The 20,268-nt window shown below is 47.4% G+C and overlaps 1 protein-coding gene across 1 annotated transcript; it reads right to left on the bottom strand.

Annotated features, from left to right (window-relative positions):
* Positions 1 to 206: 206 nt before the first annotated feature.
* On the bottom strand, positions 207 to 19,856 carry GFUS (GDP-L-fucose synthase). The gene is made up of 11 exons (XM_054985795.1): positions 19,711 to 19,856; positions 18,419 to 18,580; positions 16,866 to 16,980; positions 11,267 to 11,395; positions 9,690 to 9,763; positions 7,344 to 7,477; positions 5,214 to 5,278; positions 3,971 to 4,037; positions 3,570 to 3,649; positions 2,705 to 2,804; positions 207 to 826 (listed from the first exon to the last, which is right to left on the bottom strand). The coding sequence occupies exons 2-11, from the start codon at positions 18,562 to 18,564 to the stop codon at positions 771 to 773; spliced, it is 966 nt and encodes a 321-aa protein (XP_054841770.1). The 5' UTR covers positions 18,565 to 18,580; positions 19,711 to 19,856; the 3' UTR covers positions 207 to 770.
* Positions 19,857 to 20,268: the final 412 nt, after the last annotated feature.

Here is a 20,268-nt window from a genome sequence, read left to right as displayed (position 1 = left end):
GGACAATTTCATACCATGGTTGTTGGGGGTTTTTCGGGCTGTATCGCCGTGGTCTTGGCATTGTAGTTCCTGACATTTCACCAGCAGCTGTGGCTGGCATCTTCAGAGGTGTAGCACCAAAAGACAGAGACAGAGTGACACTGAGAGATCTCTGTCTTTTGGTGCTGCACCTCTGAAGATGCCAGCCACAGCTGCTGGCGAAACGTCAGGAACTACAATGCCAAGACCACGGCAATACAGCCCGGAAAACCCCCAACAACCATCGTTCTCCGGCCGTGAAAGCCTTCGACAATACAATTTCATACCAGTTCGTGGTTCGTGAAACACAATGAACCATGAACCACAATGAAGCACCGTTTTCCCTGTTCGTGCATGCCTCTAGTTAGCAACTTTCTCCCACCAAGAGGACATTGACGCTGTACCAAGGGACAGGAGTCGAGACTTCTGGGTAGTTTCATATTACCCCCCTCCCCAAAAAAGCTCAAACACTGAGCACACTGGATTAAAGGCTTGGTGCGTCCCCTTCACTACTACCCCTAAAAGCACAGATGCTACAAAGAACTGATCCTTGAATATTCAGCCTGCTCCATTTCCAAAAAAATCTACTACCCCTGCCTTGAAAATGAAGGGCTTCGTAGTCTTTCCCCTTCCACAACCTCAAATGTCCATTTTATTCTAATTCTTTGATACAGCAAAAGAAGCCCTGAGTTTACTGAAAGGACAAGGACAGCCGCGGCAGTCCTTATTTCTGACCACGTTGGTCCCTCTCCTTATTTCCTGGCACTGTCATAGTTGGCACAGAACCAGTCACAAGTATCCTTCACAGCTGCAGAAAGGAAAGGGAGAAAAGAATAATAGTGTTAGCTCAAGATGGGTAGCCGTGTTAGTCTTTCTGTAGCAGCAGAAAAGAGCAAGAGTCCAGTAGCACCTAGAAGACTAAGAATATCTGTGGTAGGGTATGAGCTTTCGTGAGCCACAGCTCACTTCTTCAGGTACAACTAGAATGTGAGTCCATCTGTTCTTATATCTTGGAGAGTGGAGTGATTGCAGAATCCAAATGACAATAGCCGTATCTGAAGAAGACAGCTGTGACTCACGAAAGCTCACACCCTACCACAAATTTTGTTAGTCCTATAGGTGCTACTGGACTCTTGCTCTTTTCTAGTGCTAGAGTTACTAGAGGGAAGAACTAAAATGGTAAATTCTACTTGTCCTTCCCCACCTGTCTCTTTCCCCAACCCATCCAAAAAAAGACCTATGCAGGAACAATTTACTGTAAAAGAAAAACAGGAGCCTTGAGGCACCTTAAGGGAATTTTAATCCTGCAGAATCTTGCGTGATCTAAAGCCCACTTCTTCATATTATTATTATTTATTGATATGTAATAAGCAGCGGCTCACTGGGCACGCATTTTTGCAGGAGATATGAAAAAAAAAGTCAAGAGGCCATGAAATGTGGGTGAAATTATATTATGTAAAATTACATAGCTCTGTGATGGGTCTTTGTATTTTTTGCTGATTAGATTTTAAAGACCATCCAGCAAGTGAGTTAAAACCTTAGATTGCCCACTCATTTCTTATTTACTTACTTTCTTTATACTTCACCTTTCTCCCCAAGGGGACTTAAAAGTGGCTCACATCATTCCCCTCCACTGGTCATAGATCCAGAGGAGTTAGCCGTGTTAGTCTGTAGTTGCAAAATAGTAAAGAGTCCAGTAGCACCTTTAAAACTAACCAACTTTATTGTAGCATAAGCTTTCGAGAGTCACAGCTCTCTTCGTCAGATGCATTGTCAGAAGAGAGCTGTGGTTCTCGAAAGCTTATGCTACAATCAAGCTGGTTAGTCTTAAAGGTGCTACTGGGCTCTTTAGTATTCTCCCCTCCCCTGTATTTTCACAACAACCCTGTGAGGTAGGTTAGGCTGAGAGTGAGCTTCCATGGCATTTGAACCTGGTCTTTCCAGATCCTAATCTGATACTTTTAAGTACCATGCTACACTGGCTTTCCTTCTCTAGATCCTGATCTAGATCCTCCTCTCCAACCATGGCTGCTTGCTGAGGGCCAAATTATACGTCTGGAATTTCGATCACGGAAATCCAGCATCACACGCTGATAAGTGTCAAAAGACAAGAGGGCCTCTGGGCACACCAAGAGTGGCGTGGGATGGTTCTTTCCAGGTGCACAAACCTGGCTCATCTCATTTGGAATGTTGGCACTCCACCCTGGGGCACATGAGCTGATAAATAAGTGTAGCACTTCTGAGCATGTACAGAAGGCCTTCCCCTGACCCATGAGGAATCAGAGCAAACACCCATGCAGGCAAAGCTCTTGAGTTCAGTGCCTCTCCTTCCACAAATTAAGCTCTAGGAACATTTCCCCAGCCTTAGCCACTATGGTGATCACGCATAACTGGTGCTAAGATAGTTAACACCTTCAGTGAGTTAGAAATCTTAAGTCTTTGATCAGAGAGGAGGGTACAGGACAGACCGTGTGGATTGGACCCTACGGAGGGCCAGGGGAAAGCATTGGCCGACCTTTCCTACCTTTCCCCACCAGCTCTCTGAGCACTAAGAAGACAATACGGGGGTCTGAGAAACCTGGGAAACCTGCTCCTTGCTGATTAAAAGATAATTTGACTGTTAAAAAGGCAGCAGAGGAATCCAAATTCCAGTAGAGGGCAGCAGCGGGGCCCCAGCAGCTCTCACCTTGATGGAACGGGGTGAACTGGAAGTCCGGCAGGTATTTCTTCAGTTTGCCATTGCTGGCTGTCTTCTTGAATTGTCCGTCAGACTTGGCCGTGTCAAACTGGGAGGACGGCAAGGTTAAAGGGAAACACCAATCCTGGCTGGAAAGACGTAATGAAAGCAGGGTCCAGGGCATCTCTTGGGGGCTTGAATTGCTCCCAGGATTAATGCGTAAGAGATGCACCCAGCAAAGGTACTAGTAAGATGGGATGTCTTAGTACTCAGGCAGCCTGGCTAGGGAAGGGGGAAAGCGAGCCTCTATTAGAGGCCCCTTACTTTCCCCTCCCAACCTACCTTTTCGCTCACAAACGGTAAGGCCCATCCCAGATCAGCAATAATTATTCTTCACATGCCCCCTTAAGCATACTTTTAGGAGCAAGGAGGTCCTATTGCTTCTTACCAAAGCCCTTGTGGAGGGGCGGGGGGAGAGAAAATCCATTCAGTTTCCAGCCCAAAACTTTTGAGATTTTCTATCAAGGTCCGTCTTAGGTACTCTGATTGGCAGCCTGAGACCTTCTGCATGAGCCAAAACCCTTCCCCTTGTGGCAGAGAACTCCAACCATTAATTGTACAAACAGGTATTTCCTTCGTTCTGTCCCCCGGTAATTTTTTTTCTAAAACAAAGAAATATTTCAACCTTTTCTTTTATGGAAGATACTCTAATGACTTCATCATTTGGCTTGCCCTTTCTCAAACAGTTCCAGGAAAATGTTTTGTTAGAGAAAGAGAGGAAAGGAAGGTTTGAATGTGTTTTTGTACGCACACACACGACAGTTGTAAAATACTGGGGCTGTGTCACTGCCTGCAAAATTATCTGTAAGGATACAAGGACCTCTCCCTTGAAGTTCATGGCTCCCACAATGCACTCTGCTGCTTCCCGTATCGAGACTTCATCTTCTTCTCCAACTGAATAAATACAAACACCAGCCAAGTTTTGCTATGCAAGTTTTAAAAGACACTATCTACACGCTTGCGCCTCCGCTCTCCATATTTCCAGCAATCTGACATGCCTCGAGTGGACTTTGAGAGTTCAGAAACGGGGTGGGCCGAACTTACTTAGCTGTAAAGGGAACTGTGCCCGAGACGTGTCCAGAGGCATTCTGCGTTACTGCTAAAATTCCTCCAAGACTGTCTCAAATGTTTCTTAGTGTTTTTGTGTCTCAGCACTAGGAAACTGCACCCAGGGATGTGAGTATGACACAGGCTATTGGGCAGAGTGGATCTTACCGGACAAGATGACGGGTTCCACTTCATCATACTCCCGCAAGACCCAGAGGAACAGTCGAGCCAAATCCTGCAAGTACAAGACAGCCTGTCTCCTTCATTGTCCCTCGAGAGGCCCGTCTCTGCTGGACCCCACAGGAATCCTCTTCAAGAGTCCAGTGCGCCTGAGGCCCTTATATACCCACCACAGAGCCTTTGTCACCATTCCCACTCTGCCCCCAGATGCTACCAAGTCAGTGAAAACCACCTTTTCCCTCCCTGTCTTGGCATATGAGCCAGGAAGTCCTCCATAATTTTGTAGCAAGCACTCCATACGTCATTCTCAACAAGAGACCTGTGTACAGCCAGACGCTTTTACTTGCCTTTGTATAACGTATGGACGTATACATGCTGAAGCTATGATTTCTCATTAAAGAACCTTAACTCAAGAGAGCTTGGATTTCTTGTTGCAAGGGGTGGTAGTCAACTTCAACGTATCCTGTTCTCCATAGACTGACATTATGTATCAGCTTTGGATGAGACATGGCAGCTGAACCTTCAAAGCCATGCCTTAGGCTGAGGGGTGGCCCTCAGCACCCCTTGTGCTTGGACTACTCTGCAAAGATGAAAAGCCGAGAACCATAAAAGTGGACTCTGAAAAGCACTGCAGAAATGTAGCAAGCTTCTGTCCCCCACTCTAGTGCCAAAGCAGCCATCAAAACTCTACCTGCCCTGGAACTATGCGAGGGTCATCCGTGCACTCGATCACAGCTGATCCCACAGGGGTCATTTCTGTAGAAATTCAGCACCTACACAACCTCCTCAGCTTTCAGCTCCCATCCTCCCCTCGACATGTGTTCCTTCCATATTTTTATCCTAGCTTTCTTCCAAGTTGCTGAGGGAGGTATATTTGGTTCTTCCCACCTTTATTTGATCCTCACAACAACCATGTAAGGTAGGCCTGGGCTGAGAGACAATGGCTAGCCGAAGGACACCCCGTGAGCTTCAAGGCTGAGGAGGGAGGCTGAGACTATAACCATTATAGCACTCAGGCCCTCAGGCTTACCGAGAGTTAGAAGCAGAGTCAGGACTGCTCATCGCTGACGTTCTTGTTTTTATGTTCAAATGTACATGGAATGCGTAAATCCACTGACAGTGTACTTATTTGGTACGTTTTTGCTTCTACTTCTTTCTTAAGTTTTTTTTTCTTTTCTGTCTCTTCAGTGTTGTAGTTAATAAATCTATTTAAAAAAAAAAAAAAACTTACCAGAGAGTATATGAACTGCCTCCTCGGTTTTCCTGTCCCCCAAACAGTCAGGGGTGTGCCGTTCTCTGTAGGACAACAGAGAAAATGGACCGTTAGAAAGTTCTGTAGCACTCCTGCAAGAAGCAGATTATCTTTTCCCATCAAATTCTGCATGTGTAGGGATGAGACGTTGCTACCTTTTCATACAAAGTACAGCCAAAAGCCAGGAACACACAAAGCCGCCGTATACTGAACAAGACTATCAGTCCATCCAAGTCAGTGGTCCATCAGACAGGCAGTGGCTCTCCCGGCAGAGGACTTTCACATCACCTACTACCCAATTCTTTTAACTGGAGGCACCTCTGTTTGTTTGTGTTATGTGCCGTCAAGTGTCCTCCGACCTATGACCACCCTATGAACGAAAGACCTCCAAAACGTCCTATCTTTAACAGACTTGCTCAGATCCTGCAAACTGGAGGACGTGGCTTCTTTGATTGAGTCCAGCCATCTCGTTTTAGGTCTTCCTTTTTTCCTACAGCCTTCCACTTTTCCACTCTTCTCGCACTCCTGCAAGAGTGGGAAAAGATCATCTTTCCCCATCGAACTCTGCATGTGTAGGGATGAAACGTTGCTACCTTTTCATGCAAAGCACAGCCAAAAGTTATGAATACATGAAGCTGCCTTTTACTGAATCCATCACAGTCAATACCATCCACTCAGACAGGCAGTGGGTCTCCAGGCAGAGGTCCTTTACATCACCTACTACCCAATTCTTTTAACTGGAGGCACCTCCAGGAATTGAACCTGGGACCTTCTGCGTGCCACTGAGCTCCTCTACCAACATACAAGCAAACTCAAAACATCCCAATCCAAAATTCAAGTCTTCTGCTTAAGTTCTAACTTGCCAGGTCTGAGGACTCTCTTCCCACTTTGTGCAGGCTTCTAGATGTCATGGAAATGAAACTTTGTAACAAAGCCACACGGTCCCAAGGAAAATGGGCCGGTGTGTTGTAGCAGTGTCCGCTACGCACAGAAAATAATACTCGTGAACCACCAGGCATTATTTCTTTTGCAAAGTTCTGTTCAGTCCCAGAATCTTCTACAAGTGCCAAAACTCAGAAAAATATTTCATAGAATCATAGAATCACAGAGTCGGAAGGGGCCATACAGACCATCTAGTCCAACCCCCTGCCCAGTGCAGGATCAGCCTAAAGCATCCCTGGCAAATATTCATCCAGCCTCTTCTTGAAAACTGCCAGTGAAGGGGAGCTCACCACCTCCCTAGGCAGCTGATTCCACTTTTGAACTACTCTGACGGTGAAAAAGTTTTTCCTAATATCCAGCTGGTACCTTTCTGCATCTAATTGAAGCCCATTGTTTCGGGTCCTACCCTCTGCTGCCAATTGGAACAGCTCCTTGCCCTCCTCCAAATGACAGCCTTTCAAATACTTAAAGAGAGCAATCATGTCCCCCCTCAACCTCCTCTTCTCCAAACAAAACATTCCCAAGGCCCTCAGCCTTTCCTCGTAGGGCTCAGTCTCCAGACCCCTGAGCATCCTCGTCGCTCTCCTCTGCACCCTCTCGATTTTGTCCACATCCTTTTTGAAGTGAGGCCTCCAGAACTGCACACAATACTCCAGGTGTGGCCTGACCAAGGCAGTATAGAGAGGGGCTATGACCTCCTGCGATTTCGATGCTATGGCCCCTTTATTTAGATGTGCAGTCTCTGGAGTATGTACAATACGCAAGTCCCCTACATTGTAATTACACAATTACATTGTGTAATTAATGCCCCACGTCTAGAATAACATCTATATAACTAACATCTAGATAACTAAGGCTAGAGTGCTTTGGTCACATCATGAGAAGACAAGATTCTCTAGAAAAGTCAATAATGCTAGGAAAGAAGTCTTGTACTCCAGTTTGCAAGAACTGAGCAAGTCTACTCATGATAGGACATTTTGGAGGTCTTTCCTTCATAGGGTTGCCATAGGTTGGAGGCGACTTGACGGCGCATAACACACACACGCACACGCACATCTAGAATTAAGGAATGGGATTCCTAAAACAGAACCATCAGGCAGGCACGTGATTCCCACAACGATTTACTCTCTTCTCCTCTTTCATCAGTCGCCTCTTCGCCAAACTCACTTTTTGCCAAGTACACTTTGTGGATGAGGCCTGGAAGAACGTGCCCGTCCTCGATGTTGTAATTGTCGTGAGGCCCGAAGACATTGGTGGGAATGACAGCCGTGAAGCGACACCCGTATTGGGCAAAATAGCCTCTGAGGAGAGGAAAGAAAGGCGGTCAAGAAGCAGTTGGCTGTTGCCGTGCGCAGTCTAGCATCAGGTTCTGTTCTGCCCAGAATTCAGAATCCGGAGCACTTACCCCCATGCAGCAGCTGTGTTCCATATTATGCATATACAATAACCATCTACCACCTAGGCCAGAGATGGGCAAATAACGGCCCTGGAGAGAGGCCCCACATCCAGCCAACCGGAGCTTTTCATCCCGCACAGCAAGCTGCTCAACTACTTGCCTGCTGGTGGACTGCTCCAGCCAGCAGGCCAACAATCCTGAAAAACTGTTACCGGCATTCAGCCGTTGTTTAAGAGCAGCAGAGTTGGAAAGAGTGTCACACTCGGGTCTCTGCCCACATCTGATCGCTCTGCGTTGGACGCCGACTGCATAGCAAGCGCTAGAAACAGAAAGAGGCAGCATCCAACACAGAGACCTCCAAACCTAACGGAGATGCAAACGTGGGCTTTGTTGTGATTGGCGACTCAGCATGCCTTGGACATTGAGGGACGCTGCATGTCCTTCTGTGTACACGTGTTACTCTATAAGTAAGCTTGCTTCTCTTTGTTTAGGGCGGGAATACCTCCTAATTCCTCCTCTCTGTCTCCATTGAGAGATTCCTCTTGCCTCATGGCCTTCCAAGGGGAAGGATGTACCTTTTCAGGGGTCTGGAGACTGAGCCCTACTAGTCAGCCGCAGTATAGGGAAAGTAATGCTTTAGACTAGGATTCTTTCTTCTACAAGAAAAAAATTGTTGTGATGGAATTTACCTCAATAAACTATAAGTTCTATCTTTTCTACAGTTTAATTATCCCAAGGATTAATTACTGCACACTGGAGAAAACACTTCTGGCTAGATAACTCTGCTACCAAATGAAATATAACTTTTTCTGATAGCCTTTAGGCTTTCCCATCCCTGAGCTAGGTTAACCTGTAGGTCTCCTCATTAATAATAATATTAACAATGGTGTGCCATCAAATTGCAAAACAAAAAAGGTAATTGGTGCAAAGGGAAGAAACTTTAATAATTGTACAACCCCTATGTGTTTGACATGCAGCACAGTCAAGGGGAATCTACCAAATAATACAAAATATAAAAATATAATTAATATATCATCTCGCAGGTTAATAAAACATATTAATAAAACAGAGGACAATTCCACAGAGCATGTACAGAATGTAATTCACAATGAGTTCTTAATATCTAGACAATGGAACTAACATTAACATACACTATGCTATTTCTTAATCACAAAAAATTCTTTGTATAAATTGTTTATAAATAAACAATAAAAAACCATACTAACCTTACAGATTCTTTTTAGTGCACTTCCTGTATATACACTTTAGGAGCAGAGGGTTTTCAAGGCAAGAGATGAGAAGAGGTGGTTGGCCATTGCCTTCCTCTGTTTATCAACCCCAGCCCTTTGGAGGTCTCAGTACTGATATTGGCAGACCCTGCTCAACTTCCAAGCTCTGACAAGATCAGGTGATTCGGCTATTCAGGCACAAATAGCTACAACATAACATCTCGATAACAAATATCAAACTCCAATCATACAAAATAATAACCAGATAGTAAAGGTAAAGGTAGTCCCCTATGCAAGCACCGAGTCATTACTGACCCATGGGAGGACGTCGCACCACGACGTTTTCTTGGCAGACTTTTTGTTACGGGGTGGTTTGCCATCACCTTCCCCTGTCATCTACACTTTACCCCCAGGAAACTGGGTACTCATTTTACCGACCTCGGAAGGATAGAAGGCTGAGTCAACCTTGAGCCGGCTACCTGAACCCGGCTTCCGCTGGGATCGAACTCAGGTTGTGAGCAGAGCTTGGACTAAAGTACTGCAGCTTTACCACTCTGCGCCACGGGGCTCTTAAACCAGATAGTACCTCACTCCAAAAAAACTGGGTTGAGCAGGTAGTAATCGATCCTGCTCAGCTTCCAAGCTCTGACAAGGCAAGTCAGCTATTCAGGGCAGTCCTCATGAATAGCTACTACAAGATTTAATTTATTCTGAAAATCCACACACCGCTTCTCTGGGGAAAAAAAACCCAAGCCAACCCTGGAAGCCAGAAAGCTTCTAAAGCTCTTTGTAAGTGAACCAATATCTGAACAGAGGAGTGCTTTCAAGACGAAGGTGTGATACTGTTTTCAAAGCAAAAAAGAAATCAGAAGATCAGCAAGAGCGTACCTGTTCTGGACATCAATCATCCTCTTTGCATAAGAATATCCAAAATTGGAGTCGTGCGGGGGCCCATTGTGGATCTGGAAAAATTATTTTAAATAAGGGAGTAAGAAATATCACAGAATCAGAATCTAGTTCCTGGCATTTCTATTTCAAAGTTCCTAGGGAGAAGGTTTTAGGAAAATAGTAGAGTCCAGTAGCACCTTTATGACTAAACCAACTTTACTGAGGCATAAGCTTTCGAGAGCCACAGCTCTCTTCGTCAGATGCATGCGTCTGACGAAGAGAGCCGTGGTTCTTGAAAGCTTATGCTACAATAAAGTTCGTTAGTCTTTAAGGTGCTACTGGACTCTTTACTATTTTGCAACTACAGACTACCATGGCTAATTCCTCTAGTTTTAAGAAAGGCCTTCTTTTCTCTTTGTAACCAGCAAGAGTCACAGTCAGTGAGAGGAGACAGAACTAGGATATAGAGACCTACGATCAGATTCTATAAAGCAACTGCATATGTTTGAGGGGTGTGTGAGGACATAAAGACCTCCTTCTCCAAGATCATATCAAGCTAGGAGGGTGCAAAAACCCAGTGAGGTAGAAGACAGCCACCTCACAAAACAGAAGGAAAGAAAAATAGCTGGGGTGGGGGGAATTCCTCATCTGTGGAACCTGTCAGAATTCAGCTTCTCTCGGCAGACAATCTTGGGCATGAAGGACCAATAACCTTGCAAAACCACCAAGCATGGGTGCCTTCTCTTTCCTAAAGGCTTGAATGTGGACCACATGAGTGAGGGATCTACCAGGGTCCCAGATGGCGCACATGCATGCTCAATGTGAGTGGTGTGCGCTCTCCACAAGAGCTGGGTCCTTGTGCCACAAACAAGGCACGGTGCTAAAGGAAGAAAGGAAAATGGGGGGCAAAGTATGCCCTCTATGACAAGGAGATACTGAATAAAGATACTACCACTTCTGTTGTGCTTGAAAGACCTTGAATATGCTTTGACTGCGCCTCTTTGAAAAAGACTTCCCTGTATCCTCTGGACAACCCGTTAGAGGATACAGGATTAATCACAGCCACTCTATGAGAATCACCGTGTCAAGATTTATTAACGGACTCTCTGTTACTATTGGGATATAATGCTTATGAGCTTTGAATATTGAAGGGTTAAGTTTATGCACTTGCACTTTATGAATTTTTGTGCAACATGTCAACCCGTTTGGGACCAGCACTTTAGCACCTTGCACTTTGCTGATTTATTGATATGCATCCTGTATGAGATAGTTTGCCTTATATGAAGCACTTTAAGGACTGACCTCCTTACTAGTACAAAGAGTTACTGTACAGAGTTACAAGTAACTCTTTGGAAGTTTAGCTACGTTTGTACGACCTATAACGAAGTGTTTAAGTTATATATTGTTGACAGTAAAATACTTAGCAATTGTATGATTTATGTTTATTGTCATCATTCAAAGGGATATTTAGTGTTTGCGGGTTCTTTGTTGCATAGCTATGGTTTATCACAATACTCTCTTTGTTGGTTTGTGTCTCTATGACAAGCACAGCAAAGGATTAAGACACTGGCCCTTACCATGGTCTCGTCAATAGGATAGGTGGTCTTGTCAGGAAATATGCAAGTGGAGAGGCAGGAGACCACTTTCTGAACGCCAGTCTCGTACGCCGAATGCAGGACGTTGTCGTTGATGTGGACATTTCTTCTCTGGGTGAGAACAGAGAGATGGGAGTTAGGAACAAAAAAAATTGTGGCCATAGAATTGGGTAAACTTTCACCCTCTGATCCACAGCTTCCCTGACTCCCAGCAAGCAACCAGTTAGTTCTTTGAAACAGCCTGTGAGATACGGTACGGAAAGCTCCTACCCTCTCTTCCTTCTGTGAAATGTGCAAAGCAGAATTATTTCAATGTGCCTTTAGTGGAAAGAACTAATTATGGTTTTTGGCAGCCGGTAGGGACAACGCTGCAGTTTTCACAAGATGTATTTTTAACTCATGCATTTTGTTTCGTAGGTTTATCTTTCGTAAGCGGCCTTGGCCCTTGTGGAAAGGCAGGACAGGAATATTTTAAACAATTATTAAATAAATTAATTGTGCATGGTTTGTTCCTTGCCCAACTCCTTAATCTAGCAGTACTCGCTCTGCAGCTCAATTGCAATTACCATCAACCAAAAGAGACACATCTACTTAATTCCCTAGCATGAAGTCTGCAGTAGGGGTGTGCACCCGAAAAAGATCTGGGTTTCCTGCTTTGGGTTTACCCGAAGGGAAAAGGGGAGGATGGAAACCCCTCCTCCCCCCTCTCATCAGGTGAAAAAAGCAGAAGGGTAGGAAGTTTGAAACCAAGCAGCACTTTTCTTGCTGTTTGCAATGAAAACAGCTAGAAAAGTGCTGCGGCTGCCACCGCTTTGCCCAAAGCAATACGAATCGCTTCAGAAAGCTTTGCTTCGGGATTCCCGACTCTTTCCAAATCAGGCCCGATTCGGGTTAAAAACCTGAATCAGAAACCCGAAGCGCACGTCCCTAGTTTTCAACTCAAGAGAGGCTTGCAGCTTTTCCATTTTAGGTGGGAACCAACTGCCAACTGCAGTCCCCACTGGGCAAGGATTTTTCCCACTTTCCTGAAACATGGGGTGAGCAGTTGGGGAACGATGCTCAGGAGAGACACAAGTGGCTCCCAAGTCATTGAGTATCACTGCCTTAATCTATGCAACTCTTTTGCAAGTGAGGGCTAAACTGCATAAGATGCCTGATACGTGTCGGGTTCTCACAAGGCTACCTGGGTAGTGTAGTTGGCAGCAGGATGGGAGGGAAAGAGCCAGTGATGGCAGCTCGAAGCAGCCAGCCGGCTAGCAGTGACAGAAGGCTCTCTTTCTCTCCAGTCCTTCCGGCTCTGCTGCTGCTCTGCAATAATCCACTCCGCTCAGGTTTTCCTCTGGGAGCTTGAAGGTGGGCGGGGGGCATGTCTGGGGGGGGGCGGGGGGGCATGAGCAGCTGCAGCAGGACAGGAAGGAAAGAGTCAGCAAGGGGAGCCCGAAACTGCCTTGCAGCTACAGCGGCAGAAGGAGCTGCTGAGGCTCTTGCCACGGCCACCGCTGCTAGACTCAACCATCCCTTCTCACAGAGAGGGGAAGGAGACTCCCCTCCGGCCCAGACTTCCACACCTTCTCCAACTGGCCATAACAGAGCACAGCAACAATGACTCTTGACTTCCCATCTTAGCAAGACTTTGCTGCTTCCGAGGACTACAGCCCACCTCTAAATCCATCCAAACCCACAGGAGACCCAGCCTCTGCACTCAGAACAAGCCCCCCAACTCTGCAACAAGCTCCCTCAGTGGCCTTGGGCAACCCACTGCTCTCTCAGTCGCAGCCCCCCCCACGAACGTGATCTACCTTAAAGGGCTGCTGCCGTAATATACATAATGAACTGTGAATGCTTAAAAGCACCGTGCAACTGCTCAGGCAGGGGCAGGCAACTCCCAGCCCGCATGCTGAATGGTGGTGCCCTTGACAGGCAGGTCAAGCTGCCCAAGCGAGCCCTGAGCCCCAGGAAGGGGCAAGAGGCAAGGCTGACACCCTGCATAACCTCCTGGACTCCCGTGCCTCCCAGCTGGTTCTGAGGGTAAGCCCCTATGTCACCAGGCAAGGCCAACGGGACTCACTTTGCACCCCGTGTGTCTGGACAGGTACAACCTTTCTCCCCCCCTCCCACCAATGTCTGCCAACACTTTGACATCTTCACAAGTAGGAATTTATTTATTTTTAGTCAGAAAAGCTGCCTCTCTCTCAGTTAAGGGCTATGACGGGCCGCTCCTCACATCTGTTCACAGTAACAGCTTTTTTTAAAAAACCACTATGTCACCACAGTGTAAAAATAACCTTCCATATTCAAAACACGATTGCAGAATCATACAATCATAGGTTTGGAAGTCTAGAGTAATCTAGCCCAACCCCCTGCACAATGCAGGAAATGCATACTTACCTCCCCCTCCCCAGTGACCCTTACTGCATTCCCAGAAGATGGCAAAACACCGTCAGGATCCCTAGCCAAACTGGCCTGCGGAAAAGTGCTTCCGGGCCCCAAGGTGGTGATCGGCCTTACCCTGAGCATGTAAGAAGGGGCCAGGAGAACGAAGCACTGATGTAGCCCTTCCTGCCCTCCCTCTCATGATCTGCCCAGGTTCACAGACTAAGCATTTCTGTCAGATGGCCATCTAGCCTCTGCTTAAAAACCTCCAAAGAAGGAGAGCCCACCTCCTCCCGAGGAAGCCTGTTCCACTGAAGGACCGCTCTAATGGTCAGGAAGTTCTTCCTAATGTTTGGCTGAAAACTCTTGATTTAATTTCAAGCCGTTGGTTCTGGTCCGACTTTCTGGGGCAGCGGGAAACCACTCCATGCCACCCTCTATATGACAGCCCTTCAAGAACTTGAAGAAGGTTCCCCACAACCAACTCGTTCAAAACTCTCATGTCTAGTTTTACCCTAAGCTTCTCCGCAAAGGCCTGCCAGACCAATCAGAGAGCAGCTTCTCAAAGCTACAGTCTGTTTGCACCGAGCTCAGACCATCTGCTGGGATGGCACAGTTCCCTAAAATATTATTTTAGAAGATGCTAGCCCTGGGGCAGCTGCCCCTCTCCCTGCAGACATGCCCTATGAGGCACACAGGGGGTCTCGGGCTTGGAAGTGCAGCCAGCCAAAGCAACAGTGCCAGCATCCCCGAAGCATCCCGGGGGAGGCAGCTCAGGTGAAGCGGGGCGTGCTGGGACTCACCGTTTCCTCTCTTGACCTTTGGGTTCGGAATGACGTGGCTGCAGATTACAGAGCCACGTGGCCTGACTGACAGCAAACAAGCTCTCTCCTATAGCAGCGGCAACGTGACCTGTTGTGTGTGTGTGCGTGCCTGCGTATCCTTAAGCTGCTTTAGCATCCGGGAGAAAAAGAAAACAAAGAAAGGAGAGAGACGCTTGCAAGGAGTGGCAGTCCTTCTCGCTTGGAACCAGGAACTGATTTCCTGGAGCAATGAAAGGTCATGCCAGGAGAGGAACGAGATGGGGCAGGAGAGGTGACTCCCTGAAGCAGCTCTGAACTGGGGGGAGAGAGAACAATTCCCCGCCCCCCCCTCCGCCCTTGATCTCAGAGATTTCTTACTGAGCCTTCTTGCTATTCATCGTCTTTCCAAATGCAAAAATGCAGTTGCTCAACTAAACTGATGGGCTGACCAGGTTTAAAGAGCAACTGAAGGCACCATGTCACCGTACAACACATAGCCCATCTATGGAACTCATTGCCACAAGAAGTTGCAGGGGCCACATGTGCTGTTTTAGTTGCCTGATTCTGTACCCAAACAACCAGGAGTAAACACAGCATCCAACAATCTTACGAAAGCAAAAGCAGCACAGATTTTTATAGAGATTTTATGCCGACTCTCGTTTTAAATTTTTGTCTCTTCCCTAACATTGCAGTTCCCCATATCCACAGCCATGGCACACCAAGCTGATGTTTTCTGCCAAAATTCTGCAGAAACTCCACTTCATTCACAGCCAACTCAATGGCAAGAACTTTCATTTATACTCCAAGAGGCTGCCAGCTACCCAATTCGGTACCAAATCCAGCAAGCAAGTTAAGTAGTTAGATGTGGTGCCAGCCGCTTCCTGCCTCATAAGTCATGGCAGAAAACAGAAAATCCCCCCATGAAGAATTCTAACAATGAATACTAAATATAAGCACTTTAATACAGTCTTACTGGAGATTTAAAGACAATGAATTATGTAATCAATAGTAACAATACACAAAATCTATATGCAACCATTAAGCCGATAAATATAGCCAATCTTACATATTCAAGTGTGAGATATACAAAATATGTCAAACATTATAAGCAACCAGATTCCAGCTCCTTAACAGTTCAATAGCCCACAGGCTCCCCAGGAGTCAGCAACATTTCTAGTACCATAATTCTTTTGATAGTTCCATACTTCAAACCACCATTTCATATGGAAGTCACAGTTAGCACAGCCAATCTCTCCCTCAACAGAGTCCGTGTGATGCACGCCTGAAGTAGAAGACAAATAGCCCGAAAAAACCCTAGCCCTGTTTGTTTCGCAGTCAAAGCTTTTTCACCAGTATTGATATTAAACATAAACAACCTGTTAAACAAACTTTTCTACTCCTTACAGGGAATCACTCCACTTTAAGTATCTTTACTTACAATAAATGGAACGCCTTCAAGAACATCAAAACTACCTGGTCTGGTCTGATGTCAGCGGATATAACGTCTGTGCGCACAGGCACTTGGGAGAAGCGTGGACAGAATTTGGCAAAGTCCAACAACTGGTGCAGAATTATTACAAATTTCATTTTAAAAAAAAACCAAGTCTCTAGACCTCATGAGTACAGAAAATGTTTGAAAGCAAATCATGATGTCCCACAATCGTTCTTCTTTTCCAAGCATACCCATTTTTGCTTTTTAGAAAACTTTAAATACAAATACTACAAAAATGTACACATAATGAGTTCCGAATGAAGCATGAAGTTTGGGCACAAGCAAGCGCAGAGCTGAGGCTGTGAGAAGCGGGGCAGCCAGGGGACGCCTCCAGCACACAAAATCTAATTCATTTGAGAATCCACTTCCCAAGGAAGTGAACTTTAATTGTCACTTGTATAAATTTCAAGCGGTTGACTGCCGAAGGAGCAGATATGGGGCGGACAATCTAGTTAAAAATATCTCACACACATTTAACGCTGCAGCGTTCTACACAGTTACATTTCGTGGGCAGAATTTGAGTTCTCTTGGCGCAGCATTTAGATTTCATAATTCCATAATTGAAATTAAATTGTTAGGGGAAAACAGAGGTTTTATCCAGCTGCTGCTAAGCTGCAGGAGCCAGACTGGATCGTATTGCACATCTGCATCACAGGCCGGAGTATGACGCCTTCCTCTGCAATGTTTTTACTTGAATCTCCTAGCTCTCCGATGATTTCAACACCCTGCCTATTTGGTCTGTTTGGAAAAGGTTTAAAGTGCAGAAATCATTCGGTGCTGATTTGCATACAATGGCTTATGTGTATAGCTGGGGGGTGGGGGGATACCTTGAGCGTCCTTAGGGCAGCACCTTACCTGCCATAGGTACTATGAACACACATGCCAAGTCTGAGTTGGCAGGCAACAGGCTTACCCAGAAGTCCAGGTTGTATTTGATGTTCCTGAAGAGACCTCCCACCATAGCTGCCAGGTGAATGACATGGGTGGGTCTGTGCTTCTCAAAGAGGGCTTTGGTCTGTGCCGCATTCCTGAAGGGAAGAAACAGCAGTGAGGGAGAGGGGTTGATATTTTCCCCAGGCAAGCGCACCTGTCCATCCACAGTCTCAGCTGCACACGAGTGTGTGTCTGTACAGGAAGATCACCCTGCCTCGCTCCCTATGTCCCTCCTCGGCAACTTTGCTCATCCAAACAGGGTCTCTTGCAGGTGCCAGCCTGTACATGGGCAAAATCAACTGCAGCCCATGCACAGGCCTTCTCAGTGGTGGCCCCTACCCTATGGAACCGCCTGCCTGAGGAGGTCAGGAGAGCTTCCACGCTCTTGGCTTTCTGCAAACAATGCAAAACTGAATTATTCAAAAAGGCTTTTTTACTCAGATAGGAGGGCGGTATTGTAGGGAGGGGGTCTCGGATGTTTCGCCAATGATTTGGGAACCATGGGTTCCACCATTATGTTGCTTTACGTATTATCTGTTGCTTTGAATATGTACTCGTATATACTGTTTGAGCTTCATGTTGTCTAATGTCAGTCCTAGAATTGATTATGTTCTGTTGCAGCAATTCTTCAACCCCATACTGGATCCTTGCTAATGCTATGTCTCTGTAAACTTGTATTCATCTACCCTATGACAGTGTTTACGGAAATGTCCTTGACACTGTATGGAAATGCCTACCCTTGTCCTGGCTACTGATTGTACTGATCTCACATTATGTAATCCGCCTTGTGCCTCAGTGAGAAAGGCAGACTATAAATGACATAAATAATAAAAATAAAATAAACAACAGGAGTTTAGGACAGATGAGCTCCCCTGGGAGCCTCTCCCACAATGTCACTGCAAAATGCCATCCAGGTGGACCTCCACAGAGTTGCTGCCACTCAGAAACACAACCACAACTTTTCACTGATAACGCAGCTCAAGACAATGTGTCCACCTGGATTGAATCAAGACCTAGGCTTCCTGTCTCATTACCAATGCTGATTTCTCCACACCCACCACCCCTTTGCATGCCCCACCCTATTCAATCACGCCTGCCGTTGTCATTCACCGGCTGTTATCATTCGGCTTCTGCAATCACTCCACTATGATATAGGAACAGATGGACTCACATTCTAGCTGTATCTGAAGAAGCGAGCGGTGGCTCATGAACTGTTAGTCTTATAGGTGCTACTGTTGTTATTTTTAGTCTTATAGGTGCTACTGGACTCTTGCTACAGAACTTTTCAGGCCATCACCCAGTATTGGGAGCGTATGCTTTGCATGCAAAAGGGTCCCATGTTTAATGCTTGGCATCGTCACTTCAAGGGTTTCAGAGAGTGTGTGCTAGAAAGGGACTTCTCCGCATGAGACCCTGAAGAACTTCGCCAATCTGAGCAGATAACACTCAGCTCAATGGGCCACTGGCCTCACTCCAACCCAGCCAGCATCATGCGCTCATGCTCAAGCCCCCAGCAAGCAAGCATTCACTCACGTTAAATCAGCATCTTTAGAGGACAAGAAGATCCACTCCTCATCGGGCCGCCCTGCCCCGTCCGCTACCACCTTCTCGATGGCTTTCCCCACCAGCCCTGAGCCGCCGGTCACCAAAATGCGCTTCGGCCTTCCAGGCTCAGCCATGATAAGATGCAAGAGGCTGGATGGGAATAAGAAGGCAGCTTAGAATCACAGCCCAACATCCCCAGAGGGTTGAGAGCATTATTTATACTTTTAAAGCACTGAACGTTTACCTTGCACGTTTTGATTCTAAGCACAAACTACCCAAACATCTCTTACAAGAACCTTGCAAGGTAGGCCTGTATTATTTTCTCTGTATTACAATCTGGGACCTCCGGTTTCTGACTCCGAAGGGCTCCCCAAGGATGCACTTCACAAGAGGGACTTGTCATGGGTGCAAGAAGCTGGAGATGCCCAACAGTCAAGGAGCGAACAGCTGAATTATCATTGGAAAATTAACCTGAGTTTTTCCAAACTCCCTAGTTACCAATAGGATAGTCTGGCAGAAGGGTCGCACCAAGTGGGATGGATCTAGGGTTGTCAACCTCCAGGTGGTGGCTGGACCTCTCCCGGAATTCCAATTGATCTCCAGGCCACAGAGATCAGTTCCCCTGGAGAAAATGACTGCTTTGGCGGGTGGGCTCCATGGCATTATATCCCGTTGAGGTCCCTCCCCTCCCCACTCCACAAATCTCCAGGAATTTTCCAACTTGGAGCTGGCAACCCTAGAACTTGCTCCCCTTCTCAGCACAACCATGGGGGCAAAGGTCCGCTTGGTCCGGGATCCTGTTTTCCAGACGGCTGCTTTGAGCAAAACCTGAGGGAGACACCTGGCCTTCGGAGGTACACTGCCTCTCTCCATGGAGGTTCCTCTGAGCTGCTGACATCATAACCCTTTTGCAACTCTGTTCCAAAGCAGAGGTGCCAGCCCAGAGATGCCAAGCGGGATTGTGGCTGGCCAGGCTGGAAAGGAAGCATCCTAGCGTTGCCAACCTCCAGGTGGCAGCTGGGGATCTCCCGGAACTACAGCTGATCTCTAGGCCGCACAGATAATTTCCCCTGGAGACAATGGCTAGCTTGGAGGGTAGTATCTATGGCATGATACCCTCCCCTCCCCAAACTCTGCCCTCCTCAGGCTCCACCCCAGGAATCCCCCAACCTGGAGCTGGCAACTCTCCCGGCGTGCAAGCAGCAATCCAGCCGGAGGGGGAAGGCTGCCTATCCCTCCCTCCCCGTGCGAGGCTGGGCGGGCAGAGGGCAGAGCTGCACCTGCAGAGCTTCTGCCTGGCGAAAGGCGCCAGGCGGTGGCTGCTCCCCGTGGGCAGCCGATCCCCGGCTCCGATCCCGACCCGCGGGCGCCCCGGAGCGCGGCAGGAAAGCGGGGCGCCGAGCCGCCGACGCCTCTCCCGGCTGCAGCTGCCTCACCGGCGCGCTCCGCCTCTCCGCTTCCTGCGACCGCCCCGTCCGGGCCGGGCCTGGCCGGCCGCACCCTCCGCCGGCGGCTCGCCGGGAAATGCAGTCCCTGCGCCGCGTGGCTGGCCCGGGCTGGGCAGGGCGCGATGCGCTTGAGCCTCCTCCGAAGCGGTCGCTTCCCCCAACTGGCCTCTGCGGCCTGGAGATCCGCTGGGATTCCGGGAGATCTCCAGCTGCCACCTGGAGGTTGGCAACCCTGCCAGTACCCTCCCTCGGGCTCGGTTTTCTTCGCCGGGGCGAACCGTTCGCCGCGCCTCCGATTTCGGTTGGAGGCATTCTATAGAACAACTTTTTTTTAAAGGAAAGGAAGCTTCTGAGCATGTGCAGAGCGCAGTTGTTTCCTGTGGGCTGCCC

This window comes from Eublepharis macularius, chromosome 7 (assembly GCF_028583425.1).
Source record: "Eublepharis macularius isolate TG4126 chromosome 7, MPM_Emac_v1.0, whole genome shotgun sequence".
Classification (NCBI taxonomy): Eukaryota; Metazoa; Chordata; class Lepidosauria; order Squamata; family Eublepharidae; genus Eublepharis; species Eublepharis macularius.
This window is presented reverse-complemented; position numbering and strand designations above follow the sequence as displayed.